The sequence below is a fragment of the Melanotaenia boesemani genome, chromosome 5 (genome assembly GCF_017639745.1).
Source record: "Melanotaenia boesemani isolate fMelBoe1 chromosome 5, fMelBoe1.pri, whole genome shotgun sequence".
Taxonomy (NCBI): domain Eukaryota; kingdom Metazoa; phylum Chordata; class Actinopteri; order Atheriniformes; family Melanotaeniidae; genus Melanotaenia; species Melanotaenia boesemani.
Genome location: NC_055686.1, coordinates 7486064 through 7508243, shown reverse-complemented (window position 1 = coordinate 7508243; position 22180 = coordinate 7486064). Strand labels below are relative to the sequence as shown.

Below are 22180 nucleotides of genomic sequence, written 5' to 3'. Positions count from 1 at the left end.
AATCAAATTGTTTTCAATAGAATTTAGTAAGAACTATTTAAAATAGAAACGTCAGGAGGAAAATGAGCTGTTTGCAGAATTAAATCATTGCTGTAATCAAATCAACAGGAGTGCATATGATAATGAGAAGTTAATGTCATTACAATCTAAATTGGATGATATGTACGTCCATAAAGCTACGGGAGCTAAATGTCAACAGCAAAATGGATGGAAGAGAGAGAGAAAAATACAATGTGCTTAAGTAACTTAAAGAAAAGAAGACAAATAAATAAAGCGATAAGTCTATTGGTTGATGATGTGGAATGTAAAGATAGTTGTAAAATAGGAAGGGAGGTGTATAGATTTTACAGTTCGCTCTTTACGTCATCTTTATCTCCCGCCGATGTTAAGTAATTTATCAGCCACATCAAGGATTATATACCAAAAAATGATGGTATATTCAAAGAAAACTGCAAATCTAAATTAAAAATCGACGCGATAGATGCAGTTGTGATGAAATTGGCATCCAATAAATCCCCTGGAGAGGTTATGATATTAGACTCCTCATATTTCATACAATACAGGAATGCATAGAAAACAAAGAAATATTACCAAGGATGAAACAGGGGCTTAAAACTCTAATCCCAAAACATGGTAAAGACAAAAGACTTATGAATTATCTAAGACCCATCACATTATTGAATACAGATTATAAACTCTTATCATGATGCATGCTATAAGACTAAAATTTGGTTCAGATCAAATAATAGATTAAACATAATCTAGCTTCCTTGGAGGTAGATCAATTCATAATAACATCAGATTGGTTTTAGACTTGACTGATTACAGTGACATGTTTGCAGAAAAAAGGCTAACTCCTATTTTTGGACTTTTATAAAGCTTCCGATTCCATTGAACACTCTTGCATTTCAGAAACACTGGCAGAATTTGGTTTTGGAAATATTTTGATCGATCTGATTGGTATGCATGGTATATCATGAAAATAGAATAACAATGACCAGATACTAACTCACAGGAAAAATAAAAAGAAGAATTATCTCTTAGTATAAAAACCCTCAGCATGAGCAACAGAGCATGAGGAATAAGCAGTGATCAGTGATGAAGAGTGGTGAGTGAGATTGTGCAAATGCGACCACGCCCCTACGGAGGTCAGAGGCAGACCAGGGCAGCCCAGAGACCCGGGCCCTCAGCAGCAGCCCCGGAGCACTAACCCAAGCTACCCCACCACGAAGACGACTCCAGCCCCACCCGAAGGGCGGCTGAGTAGAGCCCCAGCAAGAGTCCCCCAAGGTCTTGGGGCACAGGCACAAGTCCCAGTGGACCAAGATTGGCAGCTGAGGAGTTGGCTGCGTGGGAGAGAGAGCTCTCTCCCGGTTGTGTCCCTCCCCGAGCCCCTCTCCTCCCCCCCCCACCCCACATCATACACACCACACATAGGGCTCTGTGGGTTGGATGGAGTCGGTGGGTTTGGCTGAGGGGTCTCTATTGTGGGATCCCCTGGTGGACCCCTGCGACTGCCTGCCGCACTAGATTTTAATCACAACCTAGACACCAATATACATTTAGGGCCTCGGGGGGATGGGCACATGGGCTGTGGGTGATCGGACAGGAGCCACCGAGGTGGCCCTTCCTCCATCCCCTCCCTTTGAGACTTCTCTCCCCCTAATTTTATTTACACGTTAGGCACTACCACATTTAACAGAATTGCACTACACACATAACACATACACTCACACACACTGAGGTAGCCCTGAGGGGGTCCTGCTTCCTGGACATGTTCTTGCCCCTGGGATGCCTAGCCTTGGTGTTGGGTTGGTGTGGCTGGCGGTGGTTTTGCCTGGGGTGGTTGGCCCCCGTCGGGCCCGGTGCCCCTGCCCCTTTGTGCCAGGGGGCTCCAGTCTGAGAGCCCCTCTGCTCTGGTCTGAGTGGGCCGCTGCTCTGTCTGCTTTGGTTGTCCTGGGCTTGGTGCTCTGTTGACCTGCTGGGTCTTTGGGACCTCGGCCTCCCCCTGTCCCCCCGCTGATGCTTCGAAATGCGACGTGATTGCAGGGCCACACACGCACGGTCAAATGTTGCTGACGTTTGTGTGTTGATACGTTTCTCTGCTTTTTAAATTATATATTTATATAGTTTATATAGTTTTTGTGGTGTGTTTTAGGCAGCCTAGACAACTGTCATTTACACATTTTAATCCTGCCCCCCCCTCCTTTCTTTTTCTTTCTTTACTCTTCCTCTATCAGGTTCGGTACTGACATATAAAAACTAAATAAAATAAGATTACAATAAAAATAATAAAAAATATTAAGGACAGCCATGTATATAACATGTCTCCTTTGGTAGAGCAAAATCTGTCAAGCAAAATATGGTACACAGACCACCGTTCTGTATGTTAAGATGCTGGACAGGACAGGGTAAAGTAAAAAAAAATGACTTCTTTTTATCCCTTGTAACAAATGAGAACATTTTAAATTAATTTTACAGACAAAAATCCAAATTATTTAGCCTTTAAATAAGAGCAGACTGAGTTATGAAAATGATGATTTTAGCTAAACTTTCCTCTGCAGACAAAACTGTTTCTTCTTGTCAAAATTAAAAATCATTATAATGAGCTGGTCTGAGTCTGAATGTTTTATTTTGTGTCTATTAAAAACTCTGCTAAAGACCTGCAGCTGTAGCAGCATTAAACATTAATACCTCTATAAATTTATTACTGGGACAACAGTTTAAGTCATAACAGTTTACTCATTTTTTTGACATATTTATGAATAGTTACTGCACAGAGTAAAACCAGAGCCTATTTAATAAGGTCAATGACAGAAAACATGGTTTTAATCAAGGTCTCATTTTGCCAGAGATTCTAACAAAGTGATGTCCTAAATATTTTGGCTTTACATAAAGTAGTTAAATCACACAAGATGGACGATCAAAGGAGTTTAACAAAGGCTTGCTACACTTCTATGTGTTATTCATCATTTTCCCAATGCAAGACTTTGAAAATTAATATTATGTTGCAATATCTGCCATTAGGTGGGAATGCACCCTAAGAAAAACGAGGCACTGTGGCTTACTGCTCACACCAAGTCAAAGCTGCCACCAGCAATAGGTGATGAAAATGAGGGAAGCACAACAAAGACCAGCTCAATTGCGATGTGGCATTGAGTCTACAAGCTCAAAATTTGACATTTGTTAATGCCCCGAGGACAGATAAGGACCCAACTACAACAATTAGCCAACACTTGTCAGTTTTTTGAAGAAGTGGAAACTTTAAAACTGAGAACTTATTTTGAGTTGTGGTTTTATCATCAACACCTTGCTTTTCTGCATATCAACAGTGGGAAGTGTTCAGTCATCCCTCTATGCTGCCCTTTTCTTATACAACCAGACTTTTGTAGCAGCACCAGTGTCTCAACATGTGGAATCATTTCACTATGACATCTAGCTTTGACCAATAAAGGTTCTACATCTTTCTCTTATTTTTCTTTTTTAACTTGTCCTGTCCAGCATTGAAAAGGAGAATAGAGGAAAGAAAGAGGAGACAAAGATATAGCAGATAGAAGGCAATGACTCTTCAATCCAAACAAACACCAGACAACCAACTGCTACATAAACACAACAGGTCATTTTCTGTGGCCTTTACAGCAAAACAAATCATCATAAGACAATCATAAGACTTGAAAAGCTGTAGAAAAAAAAATCTATCACAGAAATTACCAAAGAACCAGAAACCCTCAAAAACCTATAAAAAAGTAGCTCTCTGTGTATAAACCTCTGGGGAACTCATGACTGTGTCAGCATGCAGAATATGAGGAATGAGGAGTGATCAGAGATAAGTGTGACTGTGCAAATGCGACTACGCCTTTACTGAGAGAGACTAGGGTGGCCCAGAGATCAGCAGCAGTCCTGGACAAATCACAATCCACCACCACCACCACCATGAAGAAGGCAGTAGAGGAGAGTCCTAGCCAGAGCCCCCCACGGTCATGGGGCACAGATGGGCATCAGCCATCTAGGTCTTAGTCTTAGTGAGGACTCGAGCAGCAGCGTTCTGGACTAACTGCAGCTGTCTGATGGACTTTTTAGGGAGACCTGTGAGGACAGCATTACAGTAGTCCAGTCTACCAAAGATTAATGCATGGACAAGTTTTTCTAAAATCCTGCTGAGTCATCAGTCCTTTAATCCTCAGTGTGTTCTTTAAGTGATAATAGGCTGACTTCACAGTTTTCTTAATATAGTAACTGCTAAAATTCAGGTCTGAGTCCATGACTGCACCCTGATTTCTTCCTTGGCTCAAAAAACTATTATTTCAGTTTTGTCTTCATTTACCTGAAGGAAGTTCTGGCACAGCCAATCTCTAATTTGATCAATGCAGTTGATCAGAGTTTCGATCGAACTGTATTCTCCTGGTGAGATGGTTATGCAGATTTGTGTGTCATCAGCATCACTGTGGTACCATATTTAGTTGTTTTTCATAATTTGAGTGAGGGGCAGCATGTAGATGTTGAACAGCAGTGGCCCCAGGATGGAGCCTTGGGGAACTCCACATGTTATTTTAGTTTGCTCAGAGTTATAGTTAGCAATAGACACAAAGTAGTCTGTCTTTTACATTCAAGCAGAGGTTGTTTATCATGTTTGAATTTAGCTTAATACTTTGCTAACCTAGCAATTTGACTTTAGTTGGCAAGTGTAAGCCAACAAGAGTTCTGCTAATGCCTTTAGGACACACCTTTTCAGGCTAAATGCTAGTTTACTTTATTTTGAATACATGTAAGCATTTGCAAGGGGTTTGCTTCATTTGTATGATTTATACTTCATTTATGAAGTACTGCATTATTTTCTTTCCTCTTTTTAGACCACTCACGCAGACAGCCTTATACACAGCATCATACATGTCCACCTACCTTCATTTCATATTTCTGGGTGTTTGATGTGAGCGAATCCCGGAATAAATCTGCATCCATTAGTATGCAAACTTCAATCTGACTCCAGAAGTGTTCTTACTAATACTTCAAGAAGACACCAACACACCTGATCCTTACCTTATTATTCTAATTCCATTCTTTTTTTTCAGTCCCCCCCCACCCCCTTTAAAAAAAGAGGCAGGTGCCCAGGGGGACCAGACTCCCCAGATGAGACATGGGCCAGCACTCAGCCCAATGTTCCAGCTGCACCACCCCCAAAACTGTATGCCCTCTCCACAACCCACATATACCCACACCCTCCTGCCCCCTACCCACCCCCCATCCAAACATACTATAGTATCCCCTCCATCCACCTCCATCTGCCCTCTCAGCCAGCCTACCTCCTCCAACCATCACATCTCCGGTCTCCAACCTTACTTCCTCACCAAATGGAACTTACCATGATAATCAAAGGTCATGGTCAGTAAAGTATAGTCTACAATGAATAATGACAAAAGAATAAATAAATAAAATCAACATTGTGTAGCATTAGCTACCATTAGGTTTGAAAGCACCCTGGCAAAAAGTAAAACTATAAATTTTTTAAATTGATCTAATATTGGCCCTGATCGTGGGGAAATAATTTAAGATGACTATAAGAATAAGATTGTATCAAAATGAGGGCTTGCCTGCAAGGTTGTAAGTACTCATTAAGCTGTGAACCTCATATTGTCACAGCACAGTTACAGAACACAAGCAAAGACTGCACCAGGTTCACCTTATAATCGCTCGTGTAGGCAGTGTGGTTGCAGCCTGCTAATGATAACATTAACATGACAAAGAGGCACTGTGGTTAACTGCGCACATCAAGTCAAAGCTGCCACCAGAAATAGGTGATGAAAACTGAGGGACACAACAAATACCAGTTCAATTTCAATGCAGCATTAAGTGTACAAGCTCAGCATTCGACACCTGTTAACGTCCTGAAGACACAGAAGGACCCAACTGCAACAATTAGCCAACAATTGGCAGTATTTTATAGAAGTGGAAACTTTGAAACTGAGAACTTGTTTTGAGTTGTGCTTTTATCATCAACACCTTACTTTTCATGAACAGCGTGAAGTGCTCAGTCATCCTTCTATGCTGCCTTTTTCTTTTACAACTAGACTTTTGTAGCATGCTAAATCATTGCACTATGCGATATAGCTTTGACCACTGAAGGATCTGCTTCTTAATAAATCATTCAGCCATAAATAAACTTCCTCAAAATATTTCACAATACTTTGCTGAAATGTTTTTCACACATCAGAGTACAAATATGTTCCTACTTTTGAAGAGTTGCTCAACATTTATTTCATGCTCAAGCTAATGTGGGCGAATTAAACTTGATCTTCTTATAGGTTTTGATGAATATTACGTGAGGCAGATGATGTGGAATAGATGGTTGGGAGGTTAAAAGGTCTGCAAGACACGAACTTGATGAATAATAAAAAGGTTTATTATAAAAAGTCTGGCATCTCAAACAGATAGGAGGAATCTGAGGACTCGTGAAGCCAGTTGTGAAAGATACTCCTGACCGTCTGTATCAACTCTCCTTATATAGAACACACACCAAGACATTCCTAAGTTTACTTCTGGACTAATAATGAGAATTTAAGAGACATATAACATTATCCATGTATGGAGTGTAGAATTTACAGAATCTTAACAGAAAACAAACTAGCACAGCTGAAGTTGTTTAGTAATAATTTCATCAGAATCTATGCAATGCTAAGGAAATCTAATTATAAACCTATGCAAGGCTGAGGATCAGACACTACAGTTTTCTTAAGAACAAGTAGTAAATGACAAACAGAAACAGAAAAATGGATTTGAAACAGTAGGACAGTCTTAATGTGTTGAATATGGCAAAGGGTTATAACAAGAACTTTAGCTAAACTTTCACTTAAGATACAGAAAAATCAAGATTATTTTTACCATTTAAGCCCTTAAGATCCAGCCTTTTTGGGCTAAAACTGGTTTTATGGACTTGTTGTGGAACAACTGTTGTACTGGACTGCTGTTACCGGACCCTTGTGGAGTAATTTAGCTGCACTATCATCTGCTACTAGACTACAGTATGGTTTCAAAGATACTTGCTTACTGAATCTACAGTTATGATTTTAGCCTGGAATGATATACATCATTTACAGGAATCGTAGCTTTTCAGTGGTGCATAACATGTGTAAGTACTTGAAATTGAGACTCAGTAAAATACATATTTATTTGTCATATCCTGCCTACAGGAGGCCTGGTACCAAAGGGTTAAACTTCTATTAGAACAATTTCATATAAAGATGCTACTGTAGTGTGTAAAATAGAATTGTATAAAATAGAATACCTACTTAATTTTTATTCCGAATATTTACCAGTTAGGGCCTGGGGGTAGTGTGCCGTGGGTCTGCCGCTGTCCCCATCCTCTCATTCCCCGTTAGGGATGTGGGGGGGTGGGTACCTTCTGGGGTCGGTACCGGCTCACTGGCTGTGGTCCATGAATGGCCCAGTCGTGGGGGGCGGCCTCTCCTGGCCTGTCTTGCCCTGGGGGTCCTCCTGGGGAGCGGGGGTGCCTAATGCCACTAGAGACTCAACATCCAGAGGGAAGTTTGCTTCCCTCTGGACGTATATCCCCTGACCCCTCTTATTTCCTGCTCTCTCTGTCTCACACACACACACACGTAGGGAGTTGGGAGGCATGGAGCCATGCGGGGTGGAGCGGAGGCGGCCTTTCAGTGGTCTCCTTGGATGCACCCTGTGGCGACTCGCCTCTCAGTTTTAATTGCACCGAGACACCAAAACACAAGAAACACAACACACAAACAACACCTGGGGGGCATGTCATGGGGTGCATGTCGGGCGGGGCCACTTAGGTGGCCCAGCTCCCGGCTCACTGCGGTCACTGCCCCTCAATTTTAACTGCACACAACACACACTACATAAACAGTCAGGAACGGGGAGGGAGAGGGTATTGGGGACCTCTCACACCCCCGTTCCCCCTGGGTGTGGCCGGGGGCGAGTGGGGGGAGGTGGTTTGCCCGGGGCCGGGTCCCAGGGTGGCTGCGCTGGTGGGCTGCTGGCTCTGTGAGTGCTGGATCGAGGGGGGGTGCTTGGGGCTCGCTGTCCTCTGGTCCGCTTGGGGTGTCCCCCACGGGGCATGGTGGGTGGGTTATGTGTGACGCGATTGTGTGATGGTGAGTGCTTGTGGGTACGGCACAGGGGAGGGTGTGAGTGTGGGGTTATATGAGGTGCAGATTGGAGTAGGTGGGGCGTGGGGGGAGGGGGTAGATTTCGCCCTGGTTCCCCGGGTGTGCAGCTGGAACATTGGGGTGTGTGCTGGCCTACGCCGGGTGTTTGTCTTGGGGGGCCAGGTTCTCCTAGGCATGTTGCAGGCCCTCTGCCTTTGGGGGGTGGGGCGGCCACCCCTGAGGCCCTGGGCCCTTCACTTGGGCTGCCCTGGATGGCTGGTCCTTGGTGGGGCTGGCGGCTGCTGATCTTGGTCCACTGGGACCTGTGCCCCAAGACCGTGGGGGGCTCTTGCTGGGGCTCTCCTCTGCCGCCCTTCGGGTGGGGCTGGAGTCGTTTTCGTGGTGGGGTAGCTTGGGTTGGTGCTCTGGTGCTGCTGCTGAGTGCCTGGGTCTCTGGGCTGGCCTGGTCTGCCTCTGACTTCTGTAGAGGCGTGGTCACATTTGCACAATCTCACTCACCACTCATCACTGATCACTCCTTATTCCTCATGCTCCGCATGCTGACACAGTCACTGAGTTGTCCAGTGGGTTTTTATACTAAGCGATAATTCTTTTTGTTTTATTTTTCCTGTGAGTTAGTATCTTGTATCTTTCATGATATGTCTTTTTGATTTGGCTATTATTTAAAAAACTTTTAATGACTAGCAGCTCTGTTTTTTTTGTGTGTATGTTTCTGCTTTTATTTTTTTAAAAGTTGTAGGAAATTTTCTGGTGTGTTCATGTACAGGTGTAACAGTTTGTTGTCTGGTGATGGTGTGGATTGAAGGGTCATTGCCTTCTGTCTGTGATCTTTTTGTCTCCTTTCTTCTTTCCCTTTTGCTCTTTTTGCTATTTTTATCTTTTTCTGTCCCCTCCGGTCAGGTCCAGCAAAATTACATAGATTCCGTGATTCAAAGTAAATAAATAAATTAATTAATAAATTAATCAGATTATCAAGAGGAGCCTTACCCATGAGCCTCCCCTTGGCAGAGCAAATTTCTTCAGCAAGATACAGCAACCAGAATATCATTTTGCTTGCTATGATGCTGGACAGGACAAGTTTAAAAAAAAAAAAAAAAAAAAAAAGATTAATGACTGCATTACACAACGATGAAGACTTAGATTTGACTTTAATGTCATTGAGCATTTTTTACTCTTACAGTGAGCAATTAAACAAAACTCTGTTTCCGTGGCTCCGGAAACAGTTCAAGTAAAAAAAGAAACAAAAAGAAGAACAACAGAAAAAGAAATTTAAAGCCCTGTTTCCACCAATGGGTGCAGTTCGGGATGCATTTATTTGCATTTCCTATGCGAAAACTGGGAAGGGTTTGTTAATATCCAACCTGACCCGTACTGCTTCTTTGGGACCCTTCTATTGGGGTACCAATCTGACCGATCCAACCCAAAGGGGTGGAGCTTGACACAGTGCAATCCATTGATTGACTGAAAAAAAAGTCACTTCCCATCCGACCTAGCATAAAAATAAAGCAGGAACGGCTCCTTGCTTAGAGCAACAGCTTTTCTTTTTGTTGAATAAATCTCTGTTTGAAATGGCATTACAAAGCACCGCCAGGAAGAAAGAACACAAACTGTTAGATGACCACCTTTCTCCTCCTTTGTTTCACAACCAGGAAAATGCCCAGTATACGAGATGGAGTAAGAAACATTTATTCTAGACCATTCAGGTCCTCAGGTATCACTGCTCTGCATGTTTTAGATGTTTTCCTCTTCCACCAGAAACTGATTACTGGACCTCCTTATCAAATATTAAAACAACTGTTAATTCTCCACGGTGGAACTTTGCTTTCTTGCACTTGATCTGTTTTATTTTAGCTTTTCTTTCTTTCTAAGTTTTTAATGCAGCTGTTATTGCTTCCTGCACTGCGCTTTAATGCTTTTTACATTTTATGTAAAGCATTTTAATAGTCTTGTTGTACTTGAAATGTGCTACACAAATAAACTTGCATTGTCAAAGAAGCTCACCAATTCCCACAACTTTTTGCTATAAAGGGCTTGGTGCAGGGAAATGGCATGAAGTTTATGGGAAATAAACTTTTATTATTATTATTATTATTATTATTATTAGTGTTGTTATTATTATTATTATTATTTTGCTTTTACACTAAATTTCAAATTTACATAGATTTAGTGTAAAATGATGGTTCATATCATTTTTAGTCCAATAAATTGTCACTTACTGTAGGCTAGACTTTTTTCTCTTGTTTTCTGATACATGAAAAGAGAAGTAGCCATTAATAAAAGATCTTTGTCATCCTCAGCGCTTCTACTTCAGTGGGGCGTCCTTTTAGCTTACCACCCAGAAAGAGGAAGAGGAGTTTTTCTTACTCTGATCATCTTCAGACTTCTCAGTCTGCTCAGACCCTCACAGACGTATCAGTTAGCATTTCTTTTCATCAGATTATCTGCATCTCTAGCCATCAACATCACCTGCACCATGACGATGTTCAGCGTGTCTGCCCTCATTCTTGCCACGATGATTCTGACCAGCACTGTTGGTGAGTCTTATAAGTTTTTTTTACTGTGAAATTACAACAGCTGAAATGCTTATTTTTATGTGATTTTAAAGTTTTATAAACATATAAAACTGTTTCGTATCCAGAAGCTCACTGCATATATGAAGTCAGTTCTGATTTTTTGTCATAAAAAAAAAGAAGCCCTGATTAATTACAGAAATCTACTGTTTCTGGTTAAATTATAGCATTAATTGACATGTCAGGGAGCTACATGAACTGCTAGTTACCTTTCTGTCCTAAAATACAGGATGATTTTGCAAACACATTTTAAACTACCAACATTTTGCTACAGATGTGTAAAAAGTTGATAAACAATAACAAAAATAATTTTTCATATTCTCCAACTGTTACTTTAATTTTCTTTAGCTGCATTCAACCAAAACAAAAGACAAGCTGATTTGTGTTGGATTTGAAATGAATTTTAATCATTTATTAAGGGATTTTGGGATTTTACAGTACCTTGACAAGAGCATGGTTCAAAGGGAGCAGGGGACATGTAATAAATGGTCCCCAGCCAGGATTCAAACCTGGGTTGGCTACACAGAGGAGCGGTAACCCCTGTAGGGTGACTACTAGTTTAACTAAACACGCACCAATAATTATTCTCTTTGGTTAAATAAATAAATGAGCATAATTTTACATTAGTCAAGCAAATTACTTTAGTTTATTTATTTATTTAATTTCATACTTAACTTTTATTGGCACAGAGTCTAAGAGTACTGACGTCACCATATCAATGCCATTTATTTATTTTTTTATTTTATTTTTTACTTGTTCTGTCTAGCATTGTAGCAAACAGAATGATGTTCTGGCTGCTGTGTTGTGCCGGCAAAATTTGTTTTTTGCCAAGAGGAGCTTTATGGGTATGTGCTGATAGTCATTAGGAGTTCCTAAAAAAAAAATAACTAAGACAACAACAAGATGTTTCACGACAACAACTGAAGTACCAAAGACACACACATGAAAAAAACAAAACAAAACAAAAAAAAACAACTAAACTAAAGTAGCTCTGCGTGTGTAAACCCACTGGACAACTCAGTGACAGTGTCAGCATGCAGTATGAGGCATGAGGAGTGATCAAGGGTGGTCCAGATAAACTGATAAACAGCAATCCTGGAGCACGAACCTAAGCCACTCCACCACAAGGGGTTGATTACACTTAACCCTCCCACCATGCCCAGTGGGTTAGGATTAGGGTTAGCTAGCATTGGCCTCATGAAGTCTGTATTTGGTAACATGGCAACCTATAATAAACCTATAATAAAACCTATAATAAAAGTTTTTTTGAAAAAAAAGAAAAGAAAAGGGAAAAAATATAAATAAATAAACAATCACACTGGAGCTTCTTTGGCTTCACCAGATATGTGATGCTAGAACAGGGCTGTAGGTTTTCAGTGTATCCCTGCTCCTTTACACCTGATTCAAAATGAATGAGTTCTTGTACAGAATTTCAAAGGCTGTTGGATTAATTGAATCAGAGTCAGGTGTAAATTTAGTAGAAACTGTGATTGATCTAGAATGAGGAAGGGTTGATCTAGAATGCATTGAAAATAAATCTGCTTTACACGATATAACATGTTTGTCCTCAGCTGAGAATCAACTGGTGAAGAGGGCGTCTTGCTCTCATGGGTGGGCTCAGTACAATGGTCGCTGTTTCCGCTACATTAGTACACCCCTGAGTTGGGTAATGGCTGAGGTAATCTCACAATCTTTGATTCACAACATGTGTCAAAATTGAGATTTAATTGCTAATATAAGTTGGAATTTGTTTTATTGCCATTCATATCATGCTGTCTTTATGTCTCAGCTGTTTCAGTGACACATCTGTTGTGTCTCTGCTTTAGAAAAACTGCCACTTGATGGGGGCGAACCTTGCATCAGTTCGAGACTTCGCGGAATACCAGATGATCCAGAAAGTGATACAGGCTGCAACTTCTAAAAACCCAGAAACATGGATAGGGGGCTCTGATGCTCAACAGGTTTCCATTCCCTTTTTTTCTTCTTCATTTACAGCATTTTTACAAACTACATCCATTAAAGTCGTTATATTAATTCCATCTCTCTCTTCCAGGAGACGCATTGGCTCTGGAGTGATGGCACACCTTTCGTCTACACAAACTGGTGTTGTGGAGAGCCAAATAACTCTGGTGGAAAGCAGCACTGCGTCGTCATGAATTATTCAGGTAAAATAAGATTATTAATTATCGGGCTATTCAAATTATTGTATGCATACATTTAAATGTAAAAACTAATGAATAAAAATGTTATGCATGTTTTAAATAGAGCAGAGATTTAGATTTTAGATTTCAGGAAAATGTGATTCTTCAGAATCAAAATATCCTTTCTGGTAGGGACAGAGAGTCTTAAGTTTAATTTAACAAAAAATGTTTACTTTACTTTTAAATTACTCTGAAAACTGTATTACTTTTATCCTGTTTCATTTTGTTTTCTGATTCTGTCTTATTTTTGGATTTTCTACTTGCAGCTAAGAGCTGCTGGGATGACCTTTACTGCAACTTCGTCCGCCCATTTGTCTGTGTCAAGAAAATGTGATGCATAACTATGTCAGAATCTCTATATCTCATTCTGCTGCACTATGCTGTTTGGCAACTAAAGGGATGAAGCGACAAGTAACATAAATAAGAGGTGGTTTGTCTGTAACTTTAATAAGACTGAAGGTCGTTTTAAGGAATGCTTTTTGCACAGCTTTTTTCTGTTAAGTGAAGAATAAATGGCTCAAGCATGGAAACTAGCTGGTGTATTTTCTGTTACATATTACCCATCAAGCACCCAACAATACAGAACAAGACTTATTGAAGAGAATGATGTGAAAAAGGCGGGTCTCACTCATCAGATATCAAGCAAAAACAGATAACTGCTAATCAAAACAATAAGCCCTGGCAGCAGAACCTGAAACAGGGACGATTAGAGGGTGGAGTCAGATGTACGATTAATCTGATCATTTCCTCTGCCATAGTGTGAAGCGTTTTTAACCAGGAAACTGCAAACTACTTCAGGGGAGTTGAGCATTTGACAAGACAGATGCTGCTGTTTAAACTCTGCTATTTAAAACAGTTAAATCATTTATTTCTAAAATTACCAACAGGTTTTTCTTTGTGTTCAGGATGAAACGTCTCCAAGTGGTTTTTGGCTTCATACTGTCAGATTCTGATATTTTGAAATATACAACACAACGTGGTCTCTCTTCTTTACCCACTATTGACCATTACTTGACCATTACCTGATCAAGTCCAGACCAGATATGCCTCATCATATTTTCTTGTCTTTTTTGTTGTTATTGTTGTTGTTGGTAGTTGAAATGTCTGTTGTTAGTTCATCATCATTTGCCCATCAGTACTTTCACAAATTTGTCCATATTTTGGTAGCACTGCAAAAACTTTACCTTTTATTTAGCCTAGCTGCATCCCCTCTGGCATTACTCTGGCCACCCAGTTTGGGAACCACTTTGTCGTCAGACAAACTGGCTGAGAAATAGCTCCATCTTCTGGACAAAGGCAAGAACCACAATGGTAGATTAGATTTAAAAACACACAGAACCAAAAATATGTGTTTACTTATAACAGCCGAGTTGTAATATTGCTTTCATAAAGTATATATATATAGAGAGAGAGAGAGAGAGAGAGAGCGAGAGAGAGAGAGAGAGTTGGTTTGCCAAATAACCTTTTGTTGGTTTATTTTTCTTTTTAAATTTCTATTGATGCTGCAATCCTTGTGTGATCGAGAGACCTGCAGATCAAATGCAGCTGAAAACTCCTTCTTCTTTTTTTCTTTATGCAAAACACAGCCAATCAGATGGAAGGCCTCTAACAGACGTATGCAGCCAATGAATTGCTTAGAAAGAGAGATGAGCAACTTTCAATGGAAAATGTGTAACTGTAATTTTTTTAATGGAAACTGATTCTGTCAGAAACAGAAACAGAAACACTTTATTGTTACAAATTTAAATTCCTTAATATTTGAGTAATGATCATGAGAGGGGCGTGTGAGCACTGCTGTTATTTGCTTCACAGATTAGTTATATATTGTGTGTTTTTAGTTGTTTTATTTCAGTCAAGCAAGGTAATGCAACCTACTTTAAATTGAATGCATGCTACTCTGGAGTAGCACCTTAAAGACCCATCCCAATGCTTATTTGGAACTATTTAAAATGTTGTCAGTGGTCTTTAAATTGTGATTATGACGTTTTTGGCAAAAAAATCACAAAACCTGTGCCCTTTTCCAGGACTCTGCTTCACATATCTGGTGAAGCCAAAGAAGCTCCAGTGTGATTGTTTATTTATTTATATTTTTTTCCTTTTCTTTTATGTTTTTTTAAAAAAAAATGTTTATTATAGATTTATTATAGGTTTATTATAGGTTGCCATGTTACCAAATACAGACTGTTTATCAGTTTATCTGGGCCACCCTAGTTTTCCTCTAGTCTCCATAGACATGTGCACTTGCACCTCATCTGTGATCACTCCTCATTCCTCATACTGCATGCTGACACTGTCACTGAGTTGTCCAGTGGGTTTATACACGCAGCGCTACTTTAGTTTATTTTTTTTTTAATTTTATTTTTTTCATGTGTGTGTCTTTGGTACTTCAGTTGTTGTCGTGAAACATCTTGTTATTGTCTTGGTTATTTTTTCTTAGGAACTCCTAATGACTATCAGCACATACCCATAAAGCTCCTCTTGGCAAAACAAATTTGTCCGGCACAACACAGCAGCCAGAACATCATTCTGTTTGCTACAATGCTAGACAGAACAAGTAAAAAATAAAAATAAAAAAATAAATAAATGGCATTGATATGGTGACGTCAGTACTCTTAGACTCTGTGCCAATAAAAGTTAAGTATGAAATTAAATAAATAAATAAACTAAAGTAATTTGCTTGACTAATGTAAAATTATGCTCATTTATTTAACCAAAGAGAATAATTATTGGTGAGTGTTTAGTTAAACTAGTAGTCACTCTAGCACCCAACAATACAGAACAAGACTTTTTGAAGAGAATGATGTGAAAAAGGTGGGAGTCACTCATCAGATATCAAGCAAAAACAGATAACTGCTAATCAAAACAATAAGCCCTGGCAGCAGAACCTAAAACAGGGACGATTAGAGGGTGGAGTCAGATGTACGATTAGTCTAATCATTTCCTCTGCCACAGTGTGAGCCACAGTGTGAACCAGGAAACTGCAAACTACTTCAGGGGAGTTGAGCATTTGATAAGACAGATGCTGCTGTTTAAACTCTGCTATTTAAAACAGTTAAATCATTTATTTCTAAAATTACCAACAGGTTTTTCTTTGTGTTCAGGATGAAACGTCTCCAAGTGGTTTTTGGCTTCATACTGTCAGATTCTGATATTTTGAAATATACAACACAACGTGGTCTCTCTTCTTTACCCACTATTGACCATTACTTGACCATTACCTGATCAAGTCCAGACCAGATATGCCTCATCATATTTTCTTGTCTTTTTTGTTGTTATTGTTGTTGTTGGTAGTTGAAATGTCTGTTGTTAGTTCATCATCATTTGCCCATCAGTACTTTCACAAATTTGTCCATATTTTGGTAGCAGTGCAAAAACTTTACCTTTTATTTAGCCTAGCTGCATCCCCTCTGGCATTACTCTGGCCACCCAGTTTGGGAACCACTTTGTCGTCAGACAAACTGGCTGAGAAATAGCTCCATCTTCTGGACAAAGGCAAGAACCACAATGGTAGATTAGATTTAAAAACGCACAGAACCAAGAATATGTGTTTACTTATAACAGCCGAGTTGTAATATTGCTTTCATAAAGTATATATATATATATATATCTATATATATATAGATATATATATATAGAGAGAGAGAGAGAGTTGGTTTGCCAAATAACCTTTTGTTGGTTTATTTTTCTTTTTAAATGCCTATTGATGCTGCAATCCTTGTGTGATCGAGAGACCTGCAGATCAAATGCATCTGAAAACTCCTTCTTCTTTTTTTCTTTATGCAAAACACAGCCAATCAGATGGAAGGCCTCTAATGCAACCTACTTTAAATTGAATGCATGCTACTCTGGAGTAGCACCTTAAAGACCCACCCCAATGCTTATTTGGAACTATTTAAAATGTTGTCAGTGGTCTTTAAATTGTGATTATGACGTTTTTGGCATAGAAATCACTAAACCTGTGCCCTTTTCCAGGACTCTGCTTCTGCAAAGGACCACCGTTTTGGGCGGAGTCAGCGCTGCTTGTTGGCACCCAATCCTCCCCTTCCTCCTGTCACTATGGGCTGGCTCTGCATGCTAGCTCACCGACTGATCATTAGTGGTGTAAAAAAATGGTGTGTATCATAGGAGCTATGCTGACCCATGTGGACATGTTAACAAAAAACATGATTTTGGAGTGGAGTGGGTCTTTAATGTTAGCTTTTCATCAGAATGAAATAATGTTTACAAAATGAATATGTCTACATTAAATTTGGTGTGTTTTTGTGTTTTGTCCATCTGTTTTTGTACAATATTTTCAGGAATATGACTTGGTATAAAATCTGCAGGGAATCAGGAATCTAATAGAACCTCAAGATATAACATAAACAAACCACCAACTTCAATGCTTCATAGTTTTAATTTGCAAGAGGAAAAAAGATTACAGTTCAGTGTGCAGAAAAAGAAGTGGCGAAAGCGTTCATTTCATGACACATTCAGTCTTCTCTTGTTTAAGGCAGAAGCCCTGAGAGACGATCCAGCTCCCGCTTTTCTCTTGTCGTTTCATTCCTTATGTAGCGTTACAGCATTAAAAGACAAATATGGAAAGATAGAATAGATTGATTTCTTTATATTTTGCTTTTGGAGCTCCAGTATTCTTTACTTTCTCCTGACGCAGACAAAGGGGTGCTGATAGAAGCAGTTAGCAGTATCCATGCATCTGCTACACCCTGAAAGTTAATCAGCAAGAGAAGAAAGCAGCATTATTTTCAGCACATCAAATGGAGATAACTTTCTAAACATTTTATATTTTTAGATAAACAGATGTACTGCACATGACTGCAGATCCTGCCGCATTTCTAAATGACTTCATTAGATTACCAGTATCACTGAGCCGAATGCAGTTCTGGATGCCGTTGTTTACGGGATGTCCTGCGCACCACGATGCATAACGGAAAGGTTTACCATCACTCCAGAACCAGTAGCCATACTACAGGACACAACAAATCATTAACACAGATGAAACAGATATAACATTTATTTAAATACATTAAAAACTTTTCCAAGCTTTAGCAGTTTTATAATACAAAATATGGTACAAATGTTTTATAACTGATCTTTCTAAAGCCAAAAATTAACCATTGAAACTGTGATGCATTTCTAAATTTAAATACCTGTGGAATGTTATAGCCTCCAATCCATACCACTGTTCTGCTATGAGTCTTGCTATGAACGTATCTATGAAGCCATTTAAAATGTTTGACGTTGTGCACAGAAGCGAGGTTTCCTCCGTAGACCTGGCAGGTTCTCTACAGTGGACATAAACAGACAATGATGAGTTGAAATGCACAGAAAAATAAAGAAATGACAGTGGCAATGTCACCAAGTTTTAAATTCAATGTAGTTTAATTATCTCAAGTCATATGAAGTCAATATAGACTGAAAAAAATGAAACAATGTCCATCCAGCTATAGTCCATAAAGGATAAATGGCTGTCTTTTATTTTAACTTGGGTCCATTGTTCAGTGATCATTTTTATTTTCACCATGTGGCAACTAAATTTGGAAATTTGCAAAATCTGAGCACCATCTTTTAAACCCACTGTCCCCAACTCAGTGTTTGGCAGCTGTATTAGATTCTGTAACTTTCAATGTGAACTTTACATATATATATATGATATACATAATGCCTGTGATGTATTGTAGAAACACTCCTGGCTGCGTGTGAAATCCCTCTTCTTACCTCAGCTTGCGCCCATGTTAAAGCATGTGAAAAATAGAAGAAACAGCGACGTCCGTGTCTCGCCCAGCCTCCGGGGCAATAAGGTGATCTCTTGTTGAGCTGTTTCTCTTCTGAAAGAAATACAGGGAGGAAAGAGTGGAAAACTCTTGATCTGTTTGTTTACAGGAATTGACACAAACTTTATTTCTTCTGAAGCATCTGCACAGTTCGAACGACGGGTTTTCTAACTAAGAACACTGTCATTCAGTCACTGCATTTATGAGTGGAGTGTTTTTGAGGATGGAAAAAAGGGAGCTTGGCTGAGATAAATGATTTAATAAAAATGCAAGGCCTTCAGTGTCTGTGTAGTTTTTTGCTTACTTTTCATTAAGCTTAACTTTGTGTAGTCTGTATTTGTGGTTGTAGTGTTTCAAACTAGAAACAAAAATGAGGAAACTGGAACTCACCTTCTGCCTCTCGTTTGTTGACGTCATGCCCTTCATCAGCATCTACAGAAAATACCAGTTTTTATCATTGCATTTGTTTATCCACCTTGTGTGTATCATCAATATATGCATAAGCTTTTCTCTCTGACCTTCATGGTTATACTCATGTCTGAAATATAATCTGTGTATAAATATATCCACATGCTGTAGAAACCAGGACTCACCTCATGGTTTCTTTCTTAGGTTTAGCGTTGGCAGTTTGTTAAGTTTTTTTAAGTTTAAAAAGTTCAACTTTACATATTCCGATCATACATCATACATCAATCATGATAAGAATGGATGATATATGCACACACACACACACACACACGTACCTGCAGCTGTGCTCAGCGCTATCATGGCACAGAGAAGTAAAGGGAGAGTCAGCAGCTTCATGGTGGATGTAGATTAAAGACGATCACCTTCAGAAAAGAGAGACAGTCATGTTAGTAAAACCTGCTGCAGAATCATAAAACCAGAACAATGAATAAACAACAGAAGTTGGTAGAAAACCTTCAGCAGAATGAACTTCTCTTCTTCAGGTGGATGTTTCCTGTGTGGAGGTGCTGGACACGTCAAGGACCAGCTCTTATATACAGTTTCATCCCGGAACCAGGATCATCTGTTAAAACACAAGCAGTAAAACTAACATAATAAAGGACATGTTAAACATGCAAAGTGTTGAACTGTGGTTCATTAAAATAGGTGTTGAACACACTCATGTTTGAAATGACCCAGCATGTTGTTTTTAGTTCACAGAGATGTGTTTCATCAGGATGCTGATTCAACATTTGTCTTCCTCTTCTACTATCAAAGTTTCTAAGTTTACTGTAATGTGTTCAATGTGAATCATCAGCATTATAAATCTCCAGTTTTAAATTATGTGATGTACAAAATTAGGAGTTTTACTTTTAATTCTCCTTTCCTGAAACCGACTAAATGCAGTTTTTCCTACACCAGTACTCATCACTGTATAAACGTGTTCTTGCTCTTGTAAACGTGCACTTAAAAAACAAGCTGTAAATAATATAGGCATAAAAAAATAACCGGGTGGAAAGTTGCTTTATTTCACTGTAATGAATCGGCTCTGATGACTAAACACACAAGTTCATGTTCAACAACACGACTCAGCATGTAGTCGTTGAGCTGTCATTGGATATTTTGTGATGAGTAGCATCTGTTTGGCGACTTTACCACTAATCACTGAATATTAAGTGATGACAGACCTCAAGAAATTCTGGATCTTATTCAATGTAATTATTGCCAGATGACAACCAGTCCAAGTCCCTTCCTCTAACATGACATAGCTTGGCTGGTAGGTCTATAGGGTTGATAGAGCCTCCTTTCCACTAAGGCTAGGTACACACATCATTTTTTTTTTTTTTAATCTTATGAGATTTTTTAACATGTTCAATACTTCTGATAATCTGGTGTTTGCTGTCCTTGGTCAGGAAGAAGCAAAATCGGGTCAAAAATCTGTTTTTGTCCCAATACCCTGCTTCTCACCTGCTAAATCTTATGTTAGGCTTCCCTGCGACCCTTAATGAACAAAGCGGTATAGATAAAGATGAATCGATGTATACCTGCCCATTCTCTGGCTCCTTCGCCATTTCCTGAAACTCTACTAAATCTGTTCGCTTTTATTCCAACAGACTCTCCGTTTGGGTTCATAACTTCCGTTGGGACAGAGATTGTTGGATTCGTCATATTTTGTCATGAAATCCACGAAAGAAAATAGGTTCAAGCACTTTCTCCATGGTATTATGACGTTTATGTTCACACTGCAAGTTTTAATACTCATTTTTTTTTTCTTGTTAAATCAGTTTTTTTTTCTGTGTGTGGCTGTTCACATGATCATTTCAATGCAAGCTTCATCACATTTAATTGTGAACGATACGCAGCCCTGAAGTCACACACATGCTCAGAGGAAAATACGTCAAGTTGTGTGTAATGTTTATGGAAATATGGATTCTTCACGTGTGTGTGGATCAATTTAGCAGTACTTGCACAGTCAGAAACAACTAAATTAATTGATGAATGAAATGATTCGATATTGTTGTAGAATTGTGCCTTTTGTCTAACTTCTGTTACATCAAAGTCGGATGAAAGGTGGCATGACTGTTCAGTCTGAGGTCACGGCCACACAGATTGGATGTGTGTCTGATCTAGGACCACATATAAAGTAGCCTGGGTCAAATTGTACGAGAAAACTATCATTAAAAAAATGTGATATGAGTCACATATGGGGAAAAAAATCTGAAATGAGCTGCAGTGTGAACGGCACTTTTGATTAATAAACTTTTTTCTAAGGAAGCAAAAAAACTATAATGTTTAACAAAGTCACTTTAACAGCTGAGGGCTAATTACATCAGTGAAAACAGACTTTGTACCTTAAGATGACTTTTATTATAAAATAACACAATATAAATAAAGCTGAACTGAACTAGAAAAGTATTCTGACTCCAACATGCACCTCATCCCTAAAAAAACATCACAATTTATTAAACTTTGGCTCATTGCCCAGTCAATATTTACTTCCATGTCTCGTTGTTTACATTCATCACGTGACTAACATCTTTATTTACATAGTAGGAACAAACCTGGAAACTGTGAGCTACTGTTTTGTTTACATTTAATCCATTTGGTAAACTGAATTGCAATATTGTGAAACAGTATTTCCTATATATAAATATATCTGAATATTTTTAAGTAAAACAAAAAATAAAAAAGTACATTTTTAACACACAAAATCAAAACTTTCAAACTTCAAAAAGGATTATGTTAAATAGTTATTTAGTCCAAAATACCTTTAATATATTCCTTCTTTTTTGCTTCAAAAGATCAATAATTCTCTCTGAAGGACCTCCAGGGTTTTTCTTCAGACATTAGCTAAATTTTAACTCATTTTCAGCCCAGTTCTTTTTCCCTCCTTATAGGTGGTAAAAGACATGTGTTTTGTATTGTACACAACTTTACGAGGATCAGTGTTTTACTATTTCATTTCAATTCTCTTGACTTGTGTTTCAATCTTAGTCAAATAGTCAAAAGTCTTAAATCTACAAATTTAATCTGAACAGATGTCAGAT

General features: G+C 39.0%; 2 protein-coding genes across 2 annotated transcripts; one reads left to right on the top strand and one right to left on the bottom strand.

Moving 5' to 3' along the window:
• Nucleotides 1-10321: 10321 nt before the first annotated feature.
• LOC121640180 (ladderlectin-like) lies at nt 10322-13426 on the top strand. Its single transcript, XM_041985887.1, has 5 exons — nt 10322-10675; nt 12283-12389; nt 12538-12672; nt 12765-12876; nt 13179-13426. The coding sequence occupies exons 1-5, from the start codon at nt 10393-10395 to the stop codon at nt 13244-13246; spliced, it is 705 nt and encodes a 234-aa protein (XP_041841821.1). The 5' UTR covers nt 10322-10392; the 3' UTR covers nt 13247-13426.
• Nucleotides 13427-17289: 3863 nt separating this feature from the next.
• Nucleotides 17290-19681, bottom strand: LOC121640191 (type-2 ice-structuring protein-like). Its single transcript, XM_041985908.1, has 7 exons — nt 19608-19681; nt 19430-19516; nt 19077-19118; nt 18631-18740; nt 18063-18197; nt 17770-17878; nt 17290-17618 (listed from the first exon to the last, which is right to left on the bottom strand). The coding sequence occupies exons 2-7, from the start codon at nt 19488-19490 to the stop codon at nt 17548-17550; spliced, it is 528 nt and encodes a 175-aa protein (XP_041841842.1). The 5' UTR covers nt 19491-19516; nt 19608-19681; the 3' UTR covers nt 17290-17547.
• Between the last annotated feature and the right edge of the window lie 2499 nt (nt 19682-22180).

Coding starts and splice junctions, on each gene's coding strand:
- LOC121640180 (XM_041985887.1), top strand. CDS start 10,393: ATGAAAAGAGAAGTAGCCATTAATAAAAGATCTTTGTCATCCTCAGCG. Junction 12,390..12,537: donor TGAGTTGGGTAATGGCTGAG/GTAATCTCACAA, acceptor TCTCTGCTTTAG/AAAAACTGCCACTTGATGGG. Junction 12,877..13,178: donor CGTCGTCATGAATTATTCAG/GTAAAATAAGAT, acceptor TTCTACTTGCAG/CTAAGAGCTGCTGGGATGAC.
- LOC121640191 (XM_041985908.1), bottom strand. CDS start 19,490: ATGAAGCTGCTGACTCTCCCTTTACTTCTCTGTGCCATGATAGCGCTG. Junction 18,741..19,076: donor CAACAAACGAGAGGCAGAAG/GTGAGTTCCAGT, acceptor TATTTCTTTCAG/AAGAGAAACAGCTCAACAAG. Junction 17,619..17,769: donor CATTCGGCTCAGTGATACTG/GTAATCTAATGA, acceptor ATTAACTTTCAG/GGTGTAGCAGATGCATGGAT.